This window comes from Hevea brasiliensis, chromosome 12 (genome assembly GCF_030052815.1).
Source record: "Hevea brasiliensis isolate MT/VB/25A 57/8 chromosome 12, ASM3005281v1, whole genome shotgun sequence".
In the NCBI taxonomy this organism is placed as follows: domain Eukaryota; kingdom Viridiplantae; phylum Streptophyta; class Magnoliopsida; order Malpighiales; family Euphorbiaceae; genus Hevea; species Hevea brasiliensis.
In genome coordinates, this window is record NC_079504.1 from 1,528,181 (window position 1) to 1,548,718 (window position 20,538).

Below are 20,538 nucleotides of genomic sequence, written 5' to 3' on the forward strand. Positions count from 1 at the left end.
ATTACTTCTATTGTCATGTAATCTACAGTCCCATGGGTCTCCTAATTGATGATTAAAGAAAAAAAAATTGATCATACCTGACACAATTTAGGGGGATTGGTTATCATCAGAACCCCATAACGTGAAATTTGTCAGACTGAGGATTCTTGAAGAAGACAGAGAAGAAAGAAAGAAAGAAAGAAAGAATACCTGCAAAGCTATCGAATATCAAGTCTGAGGATATCAACATAAAAATGACAGCTTTCTAAAAGTACAGATTTTGATTCTAATGTATTGTAAATCAGTGACAGTATCGGTAAACATCAATATTTGATAGAAATTGAGTGAATTAGTGATAATGTAAACAACTCTCGAAAGAAATTAATAAGAAGAGATGCCGCATTTGTTTGCTCAAGATGCTCTGTGTTTCTTTGTGCTTCTATTAACTATGAAATCATCATCAGAATCTTCTTCAGAGCTCCCATCTCCAATCTTGCGCTTTTTTGGCTGCTTTTTGTCAAGCTCAGATTCTGTTGTCTTCTTTTTAATTGAAGATACTGGGGATGATGGTGTCTTTTTCTTAACAACAGTTGCAGATTGAGTCTTCTTTGTTGAGGCAACTGCTTTGATTGGGGAACTCAGTTTCTGCTGATTCTTCTTCTGTTTCTTCTCATAAACTTTCTTTGCCTCTTCTTTAGAGAGCAAACCGGATTCCATCATCCTGAAATTACATCCAGAGAATTTCTCCATCAAAAGATTCAAAACATATGTAGACAGTAAAGATCATAAGAGAATATGTAGCCTCACTATATAGGCAATAGATAGCAAGATGAAGACATACAGTAAATACTTAAGAAAGAGTAAAGATAACTATTTTGCCTCAGAGAGAACACCTCATGATAGTTTCAGAAATGTGCATTTTGAAGAGACCATCTCAATTGCTGCCATCCCAATTGCTTTTCTTTGCAACATTTTAAAGAGAAATATACAGATTTTTGTCTTAGTCTATATTTTTATTTTTTTGTCATGGACTAGAATTGGATTACACAATTTTAACTTCAGTTTAACGGTTCTGGAAAGGGTAAGTTGCTGTTAGGCTCACAATGTTCTCACAAGATCAACATCAGTATTTGAGACCACTCTAGTTTATCTTTGCGCCACCTCTGTTTCCTTTACTTAAGCCATTGGAAAATTTTAGTGTGCTATATGTGTATGCGTAATTGTATATGACAAACCATGAGTTTGCACTTTGGACAAAATGTGCAATAAACATGGGCAAACTTTATAGGTGCATTTTGCAAAGGAACATCATGAGATGATGAATAGTAATATTTCTATTTCTGAATTCATTATTATAGAGATCAAAAAGAATTTGCAACTCCAAATTGACAAATGTAATTTCTTTTCCTGTCAGATAACAGGGAATGCAGAATCATCACTCAACTATCAATGCAAAACGAGAAAGATCGCACATAATAAATTTTAGTAATGAAACATCAGCATATTTATGCATGTTGAAACTACCAAGGACAAGTAAGACTTTTCAACAATTTTAAGCCATTGATGAAATCAGACAAATGCCATTTTAACATGAGCATCAAATAAATGGTCACATAAACATTTGCAGAAGTAAAATTCCATCTGCTGAAATCCAAGTTCGCAGCGCAGGTTTTAAACTGCCTACATTGGATAAGCACCAGAGGGAAGCCCTGGAAATTAATAGAAGCATGCCATGCCACCCCAACACTCCCCACCTTCCCCCATTATCTCTACACGTGCCCCTTTTTTTGTAGTTCAAGGAAAGTGGACATGATCCCTTATTGACAGCAACATGGGACAGACATGTGATCAACAGACCAGTAAATCCTAAATATAACGAATACTTTTGCAATAAGATTAAAATTTTGTCCACATTCCAAATACAGATGTGAAAAGAAACAAAAACAAATGACAGTGTTGTGAAGTTTGAGTTAAGATTATCACACCTATACATCAACAGCTGAACATTTTACAAAAGGCCCGACTGACTAGTGACTTATATATACTAAATACATTAGTTTTCAGCAGAGACACTACCCCCCCATCACAAGAGTTGAGAAGGGAGTACTGGGTGACAATATAATTGGCCACAAATTCATATTCTCTCACATAAAGAAGTTCAATGATAAACTGTGTCCAAAATATACTGCTTCAAATGTTCAAACAGAAAAGAAAATTCCATAAGATATTGCAATAATATCTACAACACCAGAATACATACCAACATTGAGACTAGGACAATACTAAGCAAAATATGCAAACATTTTAATCAGTTATTGGCATACCATTTGGCTCAAATTTGCAAGTTTCATACACAAAGGAATTCCTCATCATAATCCACATCAATAACCAAACTAAAGATGCACTCAAACAAGGATGTGAAAACAATAAGAGAACAGAAAGAAAAAGAAATGGGAAAGCATGTAAGAAGACAGCAACTCATATTACCATATCACATCTTAAGAGGTATTCCCAATGCATCGTGATGTGATTGGTAATTAGACTTGCACATTCATACACATTATATTGTGTTTCAATTTTGTAAGCAGACACATAACATTTGCCTTAAAACACCCTTTAAGTAATTTTGGAGTACCTAATAAGCAGCCCTTGCCCGCTTACTCATGAATTAAATCCAAATCTCATGTAAACATAGAATGAAAAGGTTAACAAAGGTACACTAAAATGATCTCCTCCTTTAAGCATTCTTTTATTTTAATTCCTGGAGACCAAAGTTATAGCGGAAAGCAAAGAAATTAAACACGAAGCAAAAGTATGACATGCCTAAACAAACAACATAACTACGGCAAAAATGTCTCACCAGATTTGAGCCATTTCACTTTTAGGAAGCTGCTTATACAGTGATTCATAAAAAATCCTAAGTGGATCTCTCTGCAATCACATAATGCACCAAATCCTCAGTAAAAGATATCAGATGAAGGAACACAAGGTAAGATATATCAACCAACAAATACTACCTCCTCAGGAGGGTCTCGCTTCTGACCAGGCAATTCATAAACCTTCCTCTCCCTCTTTTTGCCATTTTGCTCCGTCACTCCAGATCCCTTCTTCTTCTCTTCCTCCTTTTTCTTCTTCTTATTGTTCAATTCCTTCAGTTCAAGTCAATCCATAAAACAAAATAAAACCACAGCCATCAATGAAAAAGGTAAATTCTTTTAGCTGACTGAAACTGAAATGCAGGAAAGAAAAATAATCTCAACAATTTGAAGTAAACCTATGTTATTCATTATTCAACTACAGATGAAAAAAATAGACCTTCAACTAAACAAAGTTCAATATAATTATTTGGCATACTGAGCTAAATTTCTCTATCTGAGGAGTCACAGATTCCACGGGACTTAAAATTTCAACTTTCTCATTCACCTCCTCCAAAGAAACAAAACCAGACCCAGAATAATAAAAAACAGATTTACTAAGAGTGAGAGGAAAAATATAAGACCTTGGCCACAGAGTTCTTCTTGGATATGGGTTTGTGATCATCATCATCATCCTTATCTTCTTCCTTCTTGACTTTAGATGCGTTGGGGCGGGACCCTGAGGAGCTCTTCAACACTTTGGGTTTTACAAAATCGTCGTCGTCGTCATCAATTTGGGGCTCCTCCTTCTTGACCTTGGAATCTTTGGGACGAGATTTGGTGGTTAAAGTACCAGCATTAGTAGGATTCTTCTTGCGGGCTTGGAGAATGGAACTCAAACTCTTCTCATCTGCTTCTGCTTCAGCTTTCTCTTCATCTTTCACCTTCACGGCCTTTGAGTTCTCAGACGGCATTTTCTTTTAGGAATCAGGAAGAGAAAAAAAATCTACGAGAGAGTTTGAATTTTGTTTGAGAAAGATGGAGATTAGAGAGCAATTGGAGGTTGTGAAACCCTTGCTCCTGGACTGTTTCTTCACTTCAAAAGGTATTTTTGGGGTTTCGGAATTGGAACGTTTCGCTGTAATCTGTTACTTATATTTCCAAAACGCTGCATTCCCTCAGAAACGACAACGTTTTCTCAGAGTTTTCTTTTCTTTTCTTTTCTTTTTTAATATTCAATCAACAGCTCTGGCTAGAACTATTCTAGCCAGGAAATCTCATGACAATCCATCCACAAGAGCTCAAAAAATATCACAAGGAGGAATGAGATTTGAGGGACTGCATATTATGAACAAGTGAAGTAAGATTAGCCTCTATATAACAATGAATAACAACTTCCCCAAATTGATTCAGCAACAGACAGTATTTAGTAATGAGTTCAAATAATTTTAAGTTTGCTTGAGTTTTTTTTTTTTTTTTTTCCAATAAGTTTGCTTGAGTTTCATCATTAATCAAACCTTGCCTTTTCATTTTTTTTTTACACTATGTTTGGGGAAAAAATTTATTATGTATTTTTTTTATGCATGAAATTATAATAGAGATAAATCAGTAAAATATTATTATCATTTTTTTATTTCAAAACACACGAAGGTATGTTTGGCATTTTTGTTGGAAAAATATTTTTTTTAAAATATAATCAATTTCAAATTTTTGAAATAAAGGTTTAGTTGAGTTGTATATTAATGTTAAAAAATAATTTACAATTAAAATTATAAATTTTAGTTATAAAAATATTAAAATGAAAAAATATTTTTTTTAATTATTTTCTTCAACTAGAATTATGTTAGAAAGCAGTTTTAGACTTCTAAAATCAAATACTAAACAGGCAACCTTATCTAACTATATCTAGTTTCGGTTCAAAAAATTAATTATTAAGAAAAATATTTTTATATTTTTTAAATCATTACAGTTTTTACTTTTTACCAATTAACTTTAATTTTATAATGCTAAAATTATTAATTAAATTATAAGATTCCAAATTTAAGTTTCAATTAAAATAAAATAAAATAATCACTAAGTTTTTCCTTGGCATTACAAATGACAAAAAACAATCACTATCCTATTTTTAATCACTGCATCAAATTGTTGCAACATTGTTTTTTACTAGATTGCCACTCCAAAGTCCAAAAGGACCAGAGCCTTTTCCATCTGCACTGCATGCAAGAGCTGGAATATATTCCTTCCTTTATCTATCTACTAATAAGTTTAAGTCTCAATTAAAATCAATTTTACTGAAAAAAATTATTGTTTTCAATTCAGTTCAGAAGGCATATATCCAAAAGATGGATGGTTGGGATATAATCAACTCAATTCTCCCTTTTAAACCTATTTCTTAAAGGATAAAGGCCTAGAGAATATCAAGCAAGAAAAGTTGTCGAGAGAAATTAAGAGAGATATGGGTTGGTTTTAGCCAGAGCGGTCTCCAGGGTACACGCAACGGTGGGACAGAGCAGACTCTAGCACCTGTTTCACCACCTCTTTTTCCTTTACTCGCCGTTTTCTTGATAATTTTCATTCTGCTTTTCCTTTCATCCTATTTTAACTTCAAGGACCTGATGCAGAATAAGTTTTGGTCCCTTACCAATCATCTTTTCAGTCGGTGTGGTCTCCCATCATATGGAGATCTAATTAATGATCAGTTCTTCATACTATCATGTACAGAAAACAGTGTCGGTTGATGGATTACGATACTTTTTAAGTCTTGTTCATGCCTGGTGATCGAGTTAATTTCTGTAGTCAGTGGTCTTTAGCAATCTGAAACTGTCTAAAAATTTGAAAACACTTCAAAAGTTACAAAAGTAGCAATAGCAATAATTAATACACAAACATATAATCTTTGCAAAAGATTCTTCGCATTGAGAACCACAATCCACAAAAGCCACAGATAACTTTTGCACAATAAGATTAGATGAAAGAATAATGGCTACGAGGTAAGGCAATTACATCCTTTACAACAAATGCAGGAGAGTGCAAAATACAGAGCTACAAGAGAAGCTTAATAAACAATTACACTTAGAAGAAGCTACCCCCTCTGTTTTAATTGTGGTTAAAAAAGGGTACGGTAGGGTCATGAGACAGGAGTAGATAAGGTCTTCAATTTAGGAATTTTGAAGGCAGAGGAGAACAATTTTGGAGTCTCTAGAATAGTAACAATTTCATCCCCCTTTCTCTTCAAACTTCTGCTACCCTGGTCATCGAGAAAGAGGCAAACTACCATAAGCATACAGATCAAGGGATGATATTACTGTTCTTGAAATTCATGCGTATATGCTATGGACAAATCACAGTGATGATACACATATCAAACTCTTAGATGTTTCAAAGTTAGCAATTTTACCTCTTTTTTACGCTTAGATGGTCTAGACAACAATACAAGGATCTTTCCCCATTAATCCTCACAGTTTCAGTCATGCAAATGTAATAAAACTTAGCCCTGCATAATATTTAATTATCAAGTACCTTCACAGCATCCTTCAACGAATGAACAGCTTTTCCAGGAGACAATTCTTTCATCACAACAATGTTACTTCTTTTCCTGCCACAGCTTTTGACTCCCTGACTGGAAGCTTTAGCTCCTGTGCTGCCATGTTTTGGTGCAGATGTAACTTGAGCACTTCTGGACTTTCTCAATGATTCCAACTCTTGGGAAAGTCGGGGAATTTCCTCCTTCAATTTATTTCTCTCATCCTCCACGTCAGCCAATCTAACTTTCAGTTCTCTAATTATTTCATCCTTCTCAATGTTAGAAGACTGAAGCAGCTCCACACTCGCAAGAAGTTTTGTAATCTTCTCATTTGCCTGGTCAATCTCAGCTTGCTTACCCTTCAATTTATTGCCTAGATTGCTCTCTAAAACATTATACTGATGCCATACAAAACTTTTCTCCTTCAAAAATGCAGATATCTCAGAATGCTTTTCAGAAGCAAGCTTCTCATATTCAAACTTTAACCTTCTTACTTCATCATGCAACCTTTTAGAACCAGCAGAGTTTAAATCGCCATGGCGACCTCCTTCCTTTCCATTGTCAGTTTCCTTGGAATTTTTCTGATAAGTATGAAAAGTGAAAGTCTCATAACTGCTTTCAAAAAGAAAATTCCTTAAATAACTCCAGAAAATGTGATGAAACATACTTCAAGGATGTGAGAGAGGTAGTCAAAACATGCTTTGAAATCAGCCAATTCATCTTCTGTTTGCTCTGCAATTTTGGAAAAGTGAAGCAATGAAGCATGTAAACAACTATTTCAATAACACATGCACAAGTATGCTCCCATCCCAATTGTACCTTTATGAAAGTGCATCACCTATGAATCCTACTGGGTAATGATGAGTTCTACCTTTATGAAATTGCATCGCCTATCAATGCTAATGGGTGATGATGAAAACTGCTAATCCAAAATGACTTCCAGGTGATATTAGCGATATAAACTTTATGAAAGTATTGCATTGAATAGATATTGATACCCAATCTAAGAGAATGAAGAAGTGAAGATGATGCAAAAGAAGCTGTAGAGTGTGTTTACTTGTATTTTTTTTCTGTGATGCTTCTCAGCATTCATTGAGTGACGTTATGCTTATTGAACATAAAAAATAAATCTTTTCTACTCAACGTAAAGAGTGCATTGCGTTTAGTTTCTGATAAATCATTAAAAACGAAACTCAAAACTCCCAAATCTTGCAAAGGGAAGACTCTCTCTTTCTCTGTCTCTTTGAGCATGAATAATAAGATTGAGGAAACACCTGATTGTTAGGTATTTATTTGGGGAAAAAACACTGACCTAATTTCAATTTGTAAAGAGAAGCCTCTCTGTGCTTGAATCCAATCATCAAATCTGATTTGACGGTCTTAAGCATGCAAGTCATGTCTTTCTCTGCCAAAGCCTCCTTCATCTAAAAAAAAAGGAAAAAAAACATAAAATCACATATCCCTCAAAAAAACCCCAAATACAAACACTCAAAACCCTAATTTTGAAGCAAGAAAATTTTCCATGAAAAATTTGGGCTGACCTGAGTGATATGATCTTCGAAGAGACGAATTTCGGAGAGACATCGCTCATGTTGTACCTTGATGCGATCTTCAAGGAATTTTCTCTCTTGAACGAGAGTTTTAAGCTGTTCTTGCTGGTCCATGAGCAATTTTACCAGGCTGTCAAATAAGTTATCGACATGAGAGCGTTTTGTAGTACCCATTTAGAACTTCATTACAACAAGAACCAAGAAGAAGAAGAAGAAGAAGGAGATCGAAGACTAGGGCTTTCAGCGTGCAGAGCGAGATTAGACCGCTGCAAGTTGTGACTGGTAGAGGGTTTCAAACGGTCGATTTTGCGCGGATTTGAAATAAAGTGAGTAAATCTTTAGTTTGACTAAATTAATTATTTAATCCTTGTCATTTTAAACTTAATTAAAACCTCCATATATTTTATGAAATCAAATTATTTATTCTTTTTCTTTTTAAGAAAATGTTAATAAAATAAAATTAGAGTTGAACTTGAATTTCAATCATTAATATATTAAATCATTAATAAATCAACTAAAGTCTTGTTCATGGTTGTTGTTGGTAGTATAATTTAAATTTTAAGTTTTTATTCGTCCTAAAAATTTTAAAAAACTAACAAATTTTTATAGTTAATTTGACTACTTTATTAACAAATACTGCTAATTAGAGGATAGTTTAATTAATTTTATTTTATAATTCTCAAAAAAAAAATTTATTTTATCTTTAAAATGTATGAAGTAGATAAATTTTCATTGAATAAAAAAATAAGTGAGGCGCTAATTTGGGATGTGTGGAAAATGGGCAATCCTGCAAAATTGGAAGTGGGCGAGGACAGAACTCTACGGGGGTGTTTGATTATAGGTTTTGAGGTGGGTAATAGAAGTTTTATGCTCAACAATTATTTTAAATTTGTTTAGTAAAAGTGTTAAATAATTGTTTGTAATATATTTTTGAATTACTGTATTTTAAAAAATTTTAAAAGTAGACTTATTTTTAATCAATCGTTGTTATAAGAAAATCACTTTATTTTATATATATATATATATATATATATATATATATATATATATATATATTGCACACCATTATTTATATTTTCTTATATTATTTAAATTTTTTTAATATAATATAATAAATAAATATATATTTATTTAAATAGGAAAATAAATTATATAATATAATAAATTAATAATTATAAATTTATTTTAATAATAAAATAAATTATATTATAGAAATCCTTATTAATTATTTTATATACTAATAACAGTAATTAAATAAAATTTTATAAAATAATTAACAAAAGTAATTATTATTAATTACTCACTCTATTTATTTTTATTTATTAATTTTTTAAAAATTATATTATTTAAAATTATTTATCATATTAAAATAGTTAATAAACATTAATTAATTTTTTTAATTTTATTTTTATATTTATTAAACACAATAATTATTTATATAATTTTTTTTAAATTTATTTCATTATGTTTTCTCTTAATTAAGTAAAATAAAAAATAATTTAATTAAATTAGAAAATATTTTATTATAATTTAAATAATTTAATTTGTTTTAATTACTTAAAAAAAAAAAAAAAAAAAAGAGGCCTACAACTACAAAAAAACAACGGTGGTTGAACAGCCTTTATGAAACCGCCCAACTCCTCTCAACTACACGTGTTCCCAACTTAACTCACCCTAGCAATGGGACCAGTCTTTTAATCTTTCACTTTTATACCTCCTCCATAACGGATCTAATACGAGATCATCAAGATTCAAGGCCATTCGCTTCTCTTCAACTTCCCTCGCTATTCCCGTCACTGGATTCTGCAAGTGGGTGCTCTCCTACTAGATAGAGATAAGGGAACATAAGATGAAGGCGACGAAGAGGCCGATCCATGCAGTGGCCTCATGGGTCCAGAGGCAACCGCCCAAGATCAAGGCTTTTTTAGCTGTGATTTCTGGGATGGCAGCTTTGGTTTTTCTCAGGATGGTGGTTCATGATCACGACAACCTATTCGTTGCTGCCGAGGCTGTTCATGCCATTGGAATCTCTGTCCTAATCTACAAGCTCATGAAGGAGAAGACTTGTGCTGGTAATATAAGCTAATTCTTGGGTGTTTGCGTTTTTCTAGGCGTTTTGTTGTACAAGGAAAAATTATGTCATGTTAATGTTTCTGTTATTGAAGTTATGTTTTTCGCCATCATAACTAGAATGCGATGCGATTCTTTTTTCTGACGTGAAAATTTTAGGTAATTCTGTACGATCATTGAATTTTTTGAAGATTTGTGTTCATTCTACTTCACCTAAAAGGCTATAAAAGTCTAGCTTTTACCTTGCTTTGAACAGTTTAAGAAACAAAAATTTCTTTTGCTTCAACTGTTGGGTTAGAGGTTTCGTGCTTTTCTGGCTTTTTATGGTACCAAATATTAAAGACCAGAAGCTTAAGAGGGCATCATAGAATCTAGAGTGATGGAATTATAGTAACCATGCTATATGACATAGAGAGGGGTACATTGTTCATTCAATAGACTGCAACTCTCAAAAGGGTGCACCTTTGGCCATGCCATTTTGGCAGGGATCTTATCTTTCTTTTCCTCTGTTCTATAACTTTTCATATAAGAAGACAGTGCTAATAGAAAGTCAAATATGGTAATAGAACATTAGTGGCTCTTTCAAAAGAAGGCAAGACCAATTTCATATATCATATAGACAAAAACTGCTTTCATTTTGTCTCCTGGTTGTAATCATTCTCAATATGAAGCCTGTAATTTATATTAATTCTTAATGGAAAACTTCATAAAAGAATAATAGTTTGGTTGCCAGCCAAAAAGTTTTTTTATTGGGAACTTTTGCTGCCTTTCATAATATTTTAACCTACCATCAGCTCCTGGCCTAGTTTTGGTTATAAATCTTGCCATTGACTTAATTTCCACTGTAATAAGTTTTATATGGCTTCACAAATTTGAGTTCTTTGCAGGGCTTTCGCTGAAATCACAGGAGTTGACAGCTATTTTTTTAGCTGTTAGACTCTATTGCAGCGTGGTCATGGAATATGACATACATACATTGCTTGATTCAGCTACATTGCTGACAACACTTTGGGTGATTTATATGATTCGCTTCAAATTGAGGTCCAGTTACATGGATGACAAAGACAACTTTGCAATTTATTATGTGGTGAGTTTTTTTTTTTTTTTTTTTCCAAATATCCTGATCATCTTTACCTTTGTTTGACTGAATCTTTTACTGGAATTTTCTAAACAAAGCGCATGCTGTCTTGGATTTGCCAATACTCTTGTATGTTTGGTTTTTGTTGCAATTTACCATGTGATCGCAAGATTCCCAATAAGTTGAAAGGAAAATTTTACCGTACAACCATACGACCGACCATGTTATATGTTAGTGAGTGTTGGGCAATGAAGGAGTCGTACATGTCTAAGATAAGAGTTGCGGAGATGAGAATGTTAAGGTGGATGAGTGGCTATACTAGACTAGATAAAGTCCGTAATGAGAGTATTAGAGAAAATATGAGAGTGGTGTCAATTGAGGCTAAGTCGAGAGAAAGGAGATTGAGGTGGCTTGGTCATGTGAAGCATAGACATACGGAGACTCCAATTAAATAAGTAGAGCACATTGGGTTAGAAGATGGAAAGAAAAGAAGAAGTAGACCTAAACTGACTAGTACAACATGACCTAGAAACATTACATATTTCTGAGTATTTAACCCATAATCGTTTAGAGTGGAAAAAGAAAATCCATATAGCCGACCCCAATAAAGTTTTGGGATAAAAGTTTAGTCGAGTTAAATTGAGTTGAGTTAAGTATAAATCCCACGTCAGGAAAGAATAAACATAAATGGGTAAATATAAAGGGTTAGATTGTAACATTGACTTGACTAGTCATTTTAATATGTAAAGTAATCTAATCACTTATATAAGCCCTAATAAAAATGAATTAAATTCTCTCTAAATTTAACATGATATCAAAGCCCGAACTGGGTTGTGAGTTTCAATCGCTCATAAAACTGTATAATTAGGCCCGTATTGGGTTAAAAATACAAATTAATTGTCAAGTGACAACCATTTGGTTGCACTTGAGGAGGTAGTGTTGGGATTATAAATCCCACATTGAGAAAGTATAAACATAAAAAGGTAAATATAAATGGTTAGATTGCAACATTAACTTGGCTGGTAATTTTGATGTGTAAAGCAATTTAATCACTTATATAAGTCCGAATTAAAATGAATTAAATTGTAATTTGACTAACCCTTTCTCTAAATTTAACAGTTTTATTTCTCAAAACATGACTTCATGCTGTTGAGATGGGCATGGGTATTCCAGTATGCAGTTGAGCACTAACACTGTTTATTAGTCCTGAGAAATGCTGAAATAAGGAAATTGTTTTTTCCCCTTCCTTGCACAGGGTTATTCGTATGCATTTCTCTGTAGCCAGGAGACATTTTATTTCCTTTAATCAGTGATGCTGCAGAAAGATTTTCTTGAATAGTGATATTTTTTGTTGTTTTCCAATTCCATATTTATTACAATATTTGGTTGAACATAGCAACTGCACATTAGAGCTCAAACAAGTGATGGGATCTTTTCTTTGTTGTGGAATTTCATGGGATGTGGATTTTGATTGCATTTTCTAAGCTGCAGTATTGGCACAAATACAAAGTATTTTGATTGTCTGTGCCTCACATAATATCTATGGACATGATCTTGGAAAATTTTTCACTTTTATTTGCCATTTTCTGGTTGACTTTGGTTTGAGTAGAAAAAATAATAGTTATTGTGTGTCATTTTTTAGCATATAAATTAACTTTGGTGTTCTTGTTGGTTTCTATCAATTAATGGCATCCTGTAGGTTGAACATATGAATTAGTTGTGCTTTCATTCCCTCTAATGAGCCACCAATACTTCATGTAATGAGATCTGATAATGTACCTATTTCAATGGTAGGGCCAACTTGCTATGTGAATTATTGGTTTGATTTTGGACACAACTCAATTTGATTTTGGCATTACGTCAATATAAATTCGTGTTTTGATTTTGGAACTACTATCAATTTGGTGGATTTCTGCTTAGGCTTGTGATTTTTAAAACTGCCAAAAAACAGTGGTGACTACTATTAATATAATTTATGTTTTATATATATATATATGTATATATATATATATATATATATATATATATATATATATTTCCATCTGTTATCTTTCTAAGTCCTCCTTTTTGTTTTTTTTTTTCTTTTCTTTTTGTTTATCTCAATGCAGTTGATACCTTGTGCTGTGCTATCTTTGCTTATTCATCCAACAACACCGCATAATTTAATAAACAGGATTTGCTGGGCTTTCTGTGTTTTTCTTGAAGCTGTTTCAGTATTGCCTCAGCTTCGAGTCATGCAGAACACAAAGGTATGATGAGTGTAGAATATGCATGCCTATTGCCTTTTTTTCATTGGTTGATGGTGCATCACTGCTTTTCCAGAGCACAATTCGCAAAAGTTACATTGATGGTTATGCAGACTTTCTTTGCAACTGATGTCCTTTTGAACCTTCATTTATTTATTTATGCAGTTTTTAATATGTGAATGGCCTACTTCTGCTCATCTTTCTTATGTCTTATTTCAGATTGTAGAACCTTTCACAGCACATTATGTATTTGCACTTGGAGTTGCAAGGTTCTTGAGTTGTGCGCATTGGGTGCTTCAGGTTTGATAATGCAGCTTCCAACTCCTTAAGCTCTCTTGCAACAAATATGATTTGAATCTCTTACTATGAAATTCAATGGCATATTGAACTGTTCACTAGTCATCCCTAGTCTGCCATCAACAAATACCTAAAAAAACTTGGTTAGCGTTGGAAGCATGTCCAACTTGCAGACAGAGCTACATATGTAAATAAAAAAATATTTGGTCAACTTGTATTAATATATGAAACATAAACAACTTGGATTGATCATTTTCTTACATTTCAACTATTTATGATTCTTGGATACCTGTGGATGTGTGTTCTTGTGGTATGTCAACTGCTTACCTGTGAAACACAAAAGATGTGTCTGCTTACACGTGTTGATTAAGCTGCCTTGCTGTCAATGGGTGTTTCTTTCTTCATGCAGGTATTGGATACTCGAGGCCGCCTTCTGACAGCACTGGGCTATGGATTGTGGCCACCTATGGTCCTCCTTTCAGAAATTGTCCAGACATTCATTCTCGCTGATTTCTGCTACTACTATGTGAAGAGGTGGGTCAACAGGCATTAATTTTTCAAGATGATATTAATGTATATTGCTTTGATCTCTCTGGACTTAATATTGGGTGTTTGCAGTCTCTTTGGTGGACAACTTGTTCTACGTCTCCCTTCAGGAGTGGTATAAGGCAATTGAATGTGCAGAAGTGCATCCGGAAATGGCCGCAAAGAGGACACTCAGGATAGTTTGTACGCACGTTCTCCTTTACAGCCAATTAGAATTTATTGTAGTAGGTGGACTGTAAAGTTGGGGGGTGCACTTGAATTTTGGTGTTCTCATAATTTAATAATTTAATAGAAATATTTCACCCTAATCAGTAGTAACTATTGTCTAGGCATGTCCATGGATAATAGATTTATCTATTTTCTTTCTGCTCATTTGCATACTTCTTATGTGACGTTAAGCCAAAATAAGCCCTATCCAAAGTCAATTCCAAATTGGGTAGACTGGCTAGTTCTATCAATCAAAACAAATTCTTTGAGTTGCGATATTTATAACGTCTCAAAATAATGGATTTTATATATGATAAAGAAAAAGAAGCCAAATCAAAATAGCTAAGGCTTCAATCACATGATGTAATTTCATATATAATTGAACAAATTTAAATTTTAATTGGAATCCAATAAAATAAATAAAGGAATTTAATTGGATTACGAGTTATGACTTGCATAGCAAAATCAGCAGTTGGTTGAGGCCCTTTGAGTTAATAACCGGAAGGGCTCATTTTGTACGGATTACTGAACCAAAATTACTGATTTAATCCAGAATGGACTCGGACCGGACTACAGCCACTCCTATCTCTGATGTAAAGGGAAAGTTATATTTCTTCAGTCATGAATCCCCTTTTACAGATGTTTCAAGCAACTTAATTTGTTCAATCAAATATGCTTTAAGCAGCCGTGAAAATGACCAAAACGGTGATCTGAAGAACAACCTCATTGACTTCAACAAGTTGCTTAATTTTGACAATTTAAATGCATCATAATGAATTATTATATTTATTGATGAGTTTTAGCTGAGCAACATTGAGTCCAAAATTGTGAAGTTTTGAATTTAAGTTCTAATCGGAAGTCGATTGTATGAGAAAATAAATTATTATATTAAATCTATACTTAAAAGCAACATTAAACACCCTCCATTAAGCATGCTAGATATGTATTTGTGTACAACTTCCAAATTGCAGATAGTTCCAAAGATATTTACTGTTAGATTTAACCTTTCCATTGCTTTCTCAGAAAGAAGAAACAAGAAAAATAAGTACTCGAATGGCCACCTACCCTTTATATTACTCTTTATTGCTTCAAGAAATTCTTGTAGAGACTCCTGCTATAAATACCACCCCATTTATCTTACCCTGTATGTATACCAACTCACAAAAGTTAAAAAAAAAAAATAGAGGGAAAATTAAGCTATCAAGTCTTGAAGCAATGGGCATCCTCAAGACTCTACTCTTGGTCATTCTTCCTCTAGTGTTTATCTCCTATATTGTTCAATCTGATCAAATGGTAAATCATCCATTCATTTTATCACATTACTTTACTAGTCTTTATTCTTTCTCTAGGTAGCTAGGCAAGCCATTTCTTGATTTTGCATCCCAATAAAAACCTTGTTTTTACGTATTTCAGGTCATCGAAGAAGTGGTGGATGCTTCCCTCCCACAACAAATGGGTATAGTGACCTTGATCTGCTTCTCCAATAGTCTATGCATGTGTATGCTATAGTTAGTTTTGTTTATTCTTTGTGGTGTTAGATTGCGATGGAGCTTGCGCTGCGAGGTGCCAATTGTCATCGAGGCCACACCTGTGCAAAAGAGCATGTGGTACGTGTTGTGCCCGTTGCAACTGCGTTCCTCCGGGAACTTCCGGTAACTATGATGCATGTCCCTGCTACGCCAACATGACAACCCACGGTGGCAGACATAAGTGTCCCTAATTCACAGCTTTTGCTCCTCTATGTTATCAATCAAGAAGAAGAAAATAAAATCATGGAAATAAATGTTAAAATTTTCTATTGTTCAAACTACTGATCATGTGGGTGTAAGTTATTATATATTGATATTTCTTGTGTTTTCCTTTTTATTGTTTTTAAATATAAAAAATAGTTCATCATTAAAGTCTTATTTAGTATTAGTATTGAATTTCAGAATTTAAAATTTTTTTTTAATAAAAATATAATTTTAGATGCTATTAAAAAAATATAATTTGAAAAAAATTATTTTATTATTTTAATATTTTTATGATTAAAATTAATTAAATTTAATTTTTAATTATTTTTAATATTTTATAATTAATATAAAAAATTTTCAACAACAATACCAAAGAAATCCTAAATTTACCGATTTCGTCTGGAAATTAGAACCAAATTAGTGGAATTGCTTATTGGAAAATGTAAAGAAATTTAGACATCTAATAACTAGTATTTATTATTATTATTATTATTATAGACAACAGCTTTAATTTCGTCCATAATTCCCCAATATTATTCAAAGAAAGTTTAATGATTTTGAGCCGCGACGGGCCTAGCCCTAAAAAACTTCAAACGGCATGTTTAGGAAGACATTTTATAAGGCAAGGAAGGTTTTTTAAGATTTAAAACTTATGAATTTGTATTTGATATATATAATTTATAGTCTTATAAAAATATCATTTTTAGACATTTATAAATATTTTTAAAATTTTAATTTTTAAACTATCAAATTAATGAGTTGAAAAGATTTTTTTTCCCCAAAACTTAACAATTAATTTGAATTTGATAGCATAAAAATAATTTTTATACCATTAAATTAAAATTTATTAATATAAAATTATAAAAAAAATCTTATTTAAAAATATTATTTTTTACTTTATCTCTTCATAAAAAATTTAATCAGTACCCAACCAACCCAAAGGTTAAAAAAGGGCGCCACTTAGCATTCTTTTGGTCAACATTCTACATGTCTCATGGCCTAGCTCATTAAGACCTGATATTTATAATTAAGACATAGGTAAGGTAAAGCTTAGCACTATGTTTGGAAAGGGAGGAAAGTAAGAGAGAAAAGTGTAACAATCCAAAAATTTAAAATAATAATAATAATAAATTAATTAATTAATTAAAAATTAAATTAAAAATTTTTTTAAAAAAATAGAACCAGCAGATCTCCCCCCCTTAAAACTCTCCCTCCCATCACTCTCCCTCCCCTCCCTTTTTCTTCCGGCCAGCAAGCCTCCAGCCACCATGGCCAGCTGGAGAGGCGTCCCCCCACCTTGGGTGACCCCGGCGCGCCACCAGCCGGCCGGTAGCACCGCCAGACGCGGCGGTAAGAGAAGGAGAAGAGAGAGAAAACATACGCACAGTGGGCAGCGGCTTTCCGGGCTGATTTCGACTTTGTCCGACGTCCGATCGAGGTGATTCAGGTGGCGTTGGAAAGCTTGTTCTGAGAGATTTCTTTTGATACCAATTTTGCAGGAAATGGAGGTCAGATAAGTGAGATATGGAGGAGAGAAGTTTCGGGTTTTTCAAATTTTTTCGTCAGATCTAGGACGATCCGACTGTTGGATCGACGATCCGAGACCACCTATGGACTGAGGAAGAGGGGAGGAACATGATGGTATGATCAGATCCGGCAAATGTAGCCGGCGGCCGGCCACCGTGCACGGTGATTCCGATAGTGGCTCCAGTGGGCTTTGGAGATGATTCAACTTCCAGAGGCTTTCTCATAAATTTTTGGAATTTTTAAGACAGATAAACTTCGAGTAAGACTATTTTCATTATTTCTCTATCTGTGGAGCATAAATACAGTGTTTCTTAAACAGGAAAAATTGGAGAAAAATTCTAAGAAAAATATATGATGAAAGTAAAATTATTTGGAGATATTCTATGGTGTTTGTTGAATTTTTGAGTGATTGTAGAATATTTTTTAAAAATATAGATGGATTTTAGTTAGATTTTTAGCATATGGGCATATAAGATTATTTAAAATTATGATATTTAAATTCTATATGATTGGTTGAAGTTTGAGGATGGAGGTTTAAATATGTGAATCTTGAATTGGGTTGAATTAAGAATATGTTAGCTGTTGGCAACTTATGAAATTGAGTAATATGCTTGAATAAAATATTCATGGGTGATTCGAAAATTTCAATTCATTTTACAATAGCCTTATAATATTATTAAGGACCGCGGGATAAAATTTTAGAATTTTTAGAGCTTGTTTGAGTAGATTTTTACAAAATGTCAATTATAGAGATTAAAACGTAATTTTTAAGGTTTTTAGTATTGCTTGGTTTGGAGGGCCCAGAAGGGGTCATATAATGATGATAAGATATGAGTTGAATTTAGAAGTGTTATTTGAGCCTTTTTGCAGATTGGGTAGGTCCTAGGTATAGGGGAGACTCTGCCGGATTTTCGGCACGACTTAGGACGTCTTTGGTCTTTTTCTTAGTTTGTATTGAGTCAAATTTATTAAATGATTGTAATAAAACTGTCAGGTGAGCCGGGACAGCCTTCTTCCTCCACCCAACCGCCACAGTGACTGATGTCAAGTCTGTGAGTAAAATATTAATTTTAATTGTAATTTCGATATTATTATATATTCAAGCATGCCCATGCATCACTAATATGTATATATCTATGTAGTTAAATTCTAGGCACGTTTTATGTTGCATTCACAACTATTAAAGTGCTATGGATGTTATTGTGGTAATTTGGAGCAATGTGCGTGCGTTGACGTGCGTGTGATGTGGTGTTGGCTATGGATAGGACGAGTAGATACTGCTTGAGATCTTCGCTGGGACCCGGTCCTTCGGGGTAGACACGGCTTGAGTTCTTTGCTAAGACCCCAATTTGGTTTATTAAGCGAAAGTCCAGCTTGAGTTCTTCGCTGGCATAGGTTGGATTAAAGAGAGCTGTATAGGGGATCAGCTCCCATATAATTATGATTTGACATTACTGGGTGTGTGAGTGCTCCAAATTACCTTTTTGCTGTTATGATGTGAAAATATTGCTGATGTTGCATTTCACTCTTCAAGATGCATTAGCTTTAGATAGTTATAGAGATTATGGTTAAAATTGATATTTTACTCTCTGAGTGGAACGCTCACTCCTGTTCACTTATTTTTCCAGGCTACAGGAGGAGTTATTTTACAGAGCAACATGTTTTCTTCCTTGCAGGTGTAACGTCGATTATTTAAATGTTTTAATATTTTTTTTTCTAAATTTGAAATCTAGAACTCCACATGTGTTAGTAATAGTGTGGACCTTGTTAGAAATCGTGTTAATTTAAAATTTTCATATTAATAAATGAAGATTTGTATGGTATTTAAACAGTTTATAAATAAGGTAACATGGTTGAGCTGGGCTCCCCTAATTTTAGTTTCTGATAATTTATGGGCTAAGTTGTTTCGAAATAAAATTATAACAGTTTAATTTAAATTATTTTTATATGCATATTGGGCCTAAATTGTGGGCTTGGTTATGGGTTGAGGAATAATTAGGCTTACTACAGGCCTCGGGGGCTTTAGGCTGGTCCAGGTCCTAGTGCCGGTCCGACCCATAGGTTGGGTCGTGACAAAGTTGGCATCAGAGCTTAGGCTCTAGATTCATGGGAAATAATATACTTGGGAAATAATATACTTGGGAGTGTAAAAGAAGTCTTGTTAGGATGTTACATGCGGAGCATAGGATTCTGTTTGTCTTTTTCTATAATTCTTTATTTATAGATTCTGCGTTATACCTCGGGAAATATAAAAGTGTCTCAGTTTGTGTCTTGATTTTCGTGGAGTACATAGAAATGTGAAATAGAGTTTGCAGACATGTTGAGGTCTATCATAAGGATACGTACTCCAAGAAACACTATATTTCTATCAGTATGGGTCTAAGTGTTGTGCCTATCTAGTGCTAGACACGGGTACATAAAGGTAAGTCTTGAAAGTACAGTTGCCCTAGATAAGGATGAGGATACCACTGCTGGCAGTCGTCAGTGGATGACCCATTCAGAGTAAGTTTATGATAATAGTAGATTCAAGAGAGATAAGAGATTAGGAGACCTAGTCTATCAGGACGTATCGTAGTAACTATACAATGTTCACGATGTTTGCTTTGTAAGCTGCAGATTACAGTACCGACATGAGATTATTGTGTAGAGCTGCGTGCATCCCCGTGGTGCTCCATAATGAGGGTGTTTGCGGAAAGCCTCTGTTTTGGTACAGTTATGCCAGTGCAGAGTTTTATATCTACAGAGGAGTTGGAAACTCCTGGTTAGGGATCTAGAGCTAGAATATTGAAAGGTCACAGTTGCAAGGTACCTAGAGTCAGTGACTCAGTTACCCTAGCAAGAGCTAGAGTTACATCAAGAGTTGCCATCAGACCAGAGGTTTCAGATTAGTTGCAAAGTAAAGGTGACACCTATAGAGTGAGATCATC

General features: G+C 33.6%; 4 protein-coding genes across 6 annotated transcripts; 2 read left to right on the forward strand and 2 right to left on the reverse strand.

The window, feature by feature from the left end:
• Positions 1 to 202: 202 nt before the first annotated feature.
• Positions 203 to 3,963, reverse strand: LOC110655877 (protein PXR1). Its single transcript, XM_021812357.2, has 4 exons — positions 3,479 to 3,963; positions 2,997 to 3,128; positions 2,840 to 2,910; positions 203 to 700 (listed from the first exon to the last, which is right to left on the reverse strand). Exons 1-4 carry the CDS (start codon positions 3,806 to 3,808, stop codon positions 391 to 393), a joined length of 843 nt encoding a protein of 280 aa, XP_021668049.2. The 5' UTR covers positions 3,809 to 3,963; the 3' UTR covers positions 203 to 390.
• A 1,761-nt stretch (positions 3,964 to 5,724) lies between these two features.
• On the reverse strand, positions 5,725 to 8,215 carry LOC110655876 (uncharacterized). Of its 3 annotated transcripts, none has more exons than XR_009141856.1 (5): positions 7,899 to 8,215; positions 7,670 to 7,781; positions 7,025 to 7,089; positions 6,232 to 6,938; positions 5,725 to 6,081 (listed from the first exon to the last, which is right to left on the reverse strand). XR_009141856.1 is itself a non-coding variant. In XM_021812355.2 (5 exons), exons 1-5 carry the CDS (start codon positions 8,079 to 8,081, stop codon positions 5,962 to 5,964), a joined length of 1,065 nt encoding a protein of 354 aa, XP_021668047.2. In that variant the 5' UTR covers positions 8,082 to 8,200; the 3' UTR covers positions 5,725 to 5,961. The 3 variants fall into 3 exon arrangements, 2 of the variants coding, with proteins under 2 accessions (XP_021668047.2, XP_021668048.2); XM_021812355.2 differs by having other exon boundaries at positions 6,354 to 6,938; positions 7,899 to 8,200; XM_021812356.2 differs by having other exon boundaries at positions 6,354 to 6,938; positions 7,956 to 8,198.
• A 1,338-nt stretch (positions 8,216 to 9,553) lies between these two features.
• On the forward strand, positions 9,554 to 14,516 carry LOC110655874 (uncharacterized). The gene is made up of 6 exons (XM_021812352.2): positions 9,554 to 9,979; positions 10,865 to 11,064; positions 13,164 to 13,304; positions 13,521 to 13,601; positions 14,008 to 14,132; positions 14,217 to 14,516. Exons 1-6 carry the CDS (start codon positions 9,757 to 9,759, stop codon positions 14,263 to 14,265), a joined length of 819 nt encoding a protein of 272 aa, XP_021668044.2. The 5' UTR covers positions 9,554 to 9,756; the 3' UTR covers positions 14,266 to 14,516.
• A 967-nt stretch (positions 14,517 to 15,483) lies between these two features.
• On the forward strand, positions 15,484 to 16,217 carry LOC110655875 (snakin-2). The gene is made up of 3 exons (XM_021812353.2): positions 15,484 to 15,644; positions 15,765 to 15,807; positions 15,890 to 16,217. The coding sequence occupies exons 1-3, from the start codon at positions 15,498 to 15,500 to the stop codon at positions 16,069 to 16,071; spliced, it is 372 nt and encodes a 123-aa protein (XP_021668045.2). The 5' UTR covers positions 15,484 to 15,497; the 3' UTR covers positions 16,072 to 16,217.
• The last annotated feature ends 4,321 nt before the right edge of the window (positions 16,218 to 20,538 follow it).

Coding starts and splice junctions, on each gene's coding strand:
- LOC110655877 (XM_021812357.2), bottom strand. CDS start 3,808: ATGCCGTCTGAGAACTCAAAGGCCGTGAAGGTGAAAGATGAAGAGAAA. Junction 3,129..3,478: donor AGAAGAACTCTGTGGCCAAG/GTCTTATATTTT, acceptor CTTGAACTGAAG/GAATTGAACAATAAGAAGAA. Junction 2,911..2,996: donor AGCGAGACCCTCCTGAGGAG/GTAGTATTTGTT, acceptor ATGTGATTGCAG/AGAGATCCACTTAGGATTTT.
- LOC110655876 (XM_021812355.2), bottom strand. CDS start 8,081: ATGGGTACTACAAAACGCTCTCATGTCGATAACTTATTTGACAGCCTG. Junction 7,782..7,898: donor TCGAAGATCATATCACTCAG/GTCAGCCCAAAT, acceptor CTTTTTTTTTAG/ATGAAGGAGGCTTTGGCAGA. Junction 7,090..7,669: donor TCTTTACAAATTGAAATTAG/GTCAGTGTTTTT, acceptor CCAAAATTGCAG/AGCAAACAGAAGATGAATTG.
- LOC110655874 (XM_021812352.2), top strand. CDS start 9,757: ATGAAGGCGACGAAGAGGCCGATCCATGCAGTGGCCTCATGGGTCCAG. Junction 9,980..10,864: donor GAAGGAGAAGACTTGTGCTG/GTAATATAAGCT, acceptor AGTTCTTTGCAG/GGCTTTCGCTGAAATCACAG. Junction 11,065..13,163: donor ACTTTGCAATTTATTATGTG/GTGAGTTTTTTT, acceptor ATCTCAATGCAG/TTGATACCTTGTGCTGTGCT.
- LOC110655875 (XM_021812353.2), top strand. CDS start 15,498: ATGTATACCAACTCACAAAAGTTAAAAAAAAAAAATAGAGGGAAAATT. Junction 15,645..15,764: donor TTGTTCAATCTGATCAAATG/GTAAATCATCCA, acceptor TACGTATTTCAG/GTCATCGAAGAAGTGGTGGA. Junction 15,808..15,889: donor TTCCCTCCCACAACAAATGG/GTATAGTGACCT, acceptor TTGTGGTGTTAG/ATTGCGATGGAGCTTGCGCT.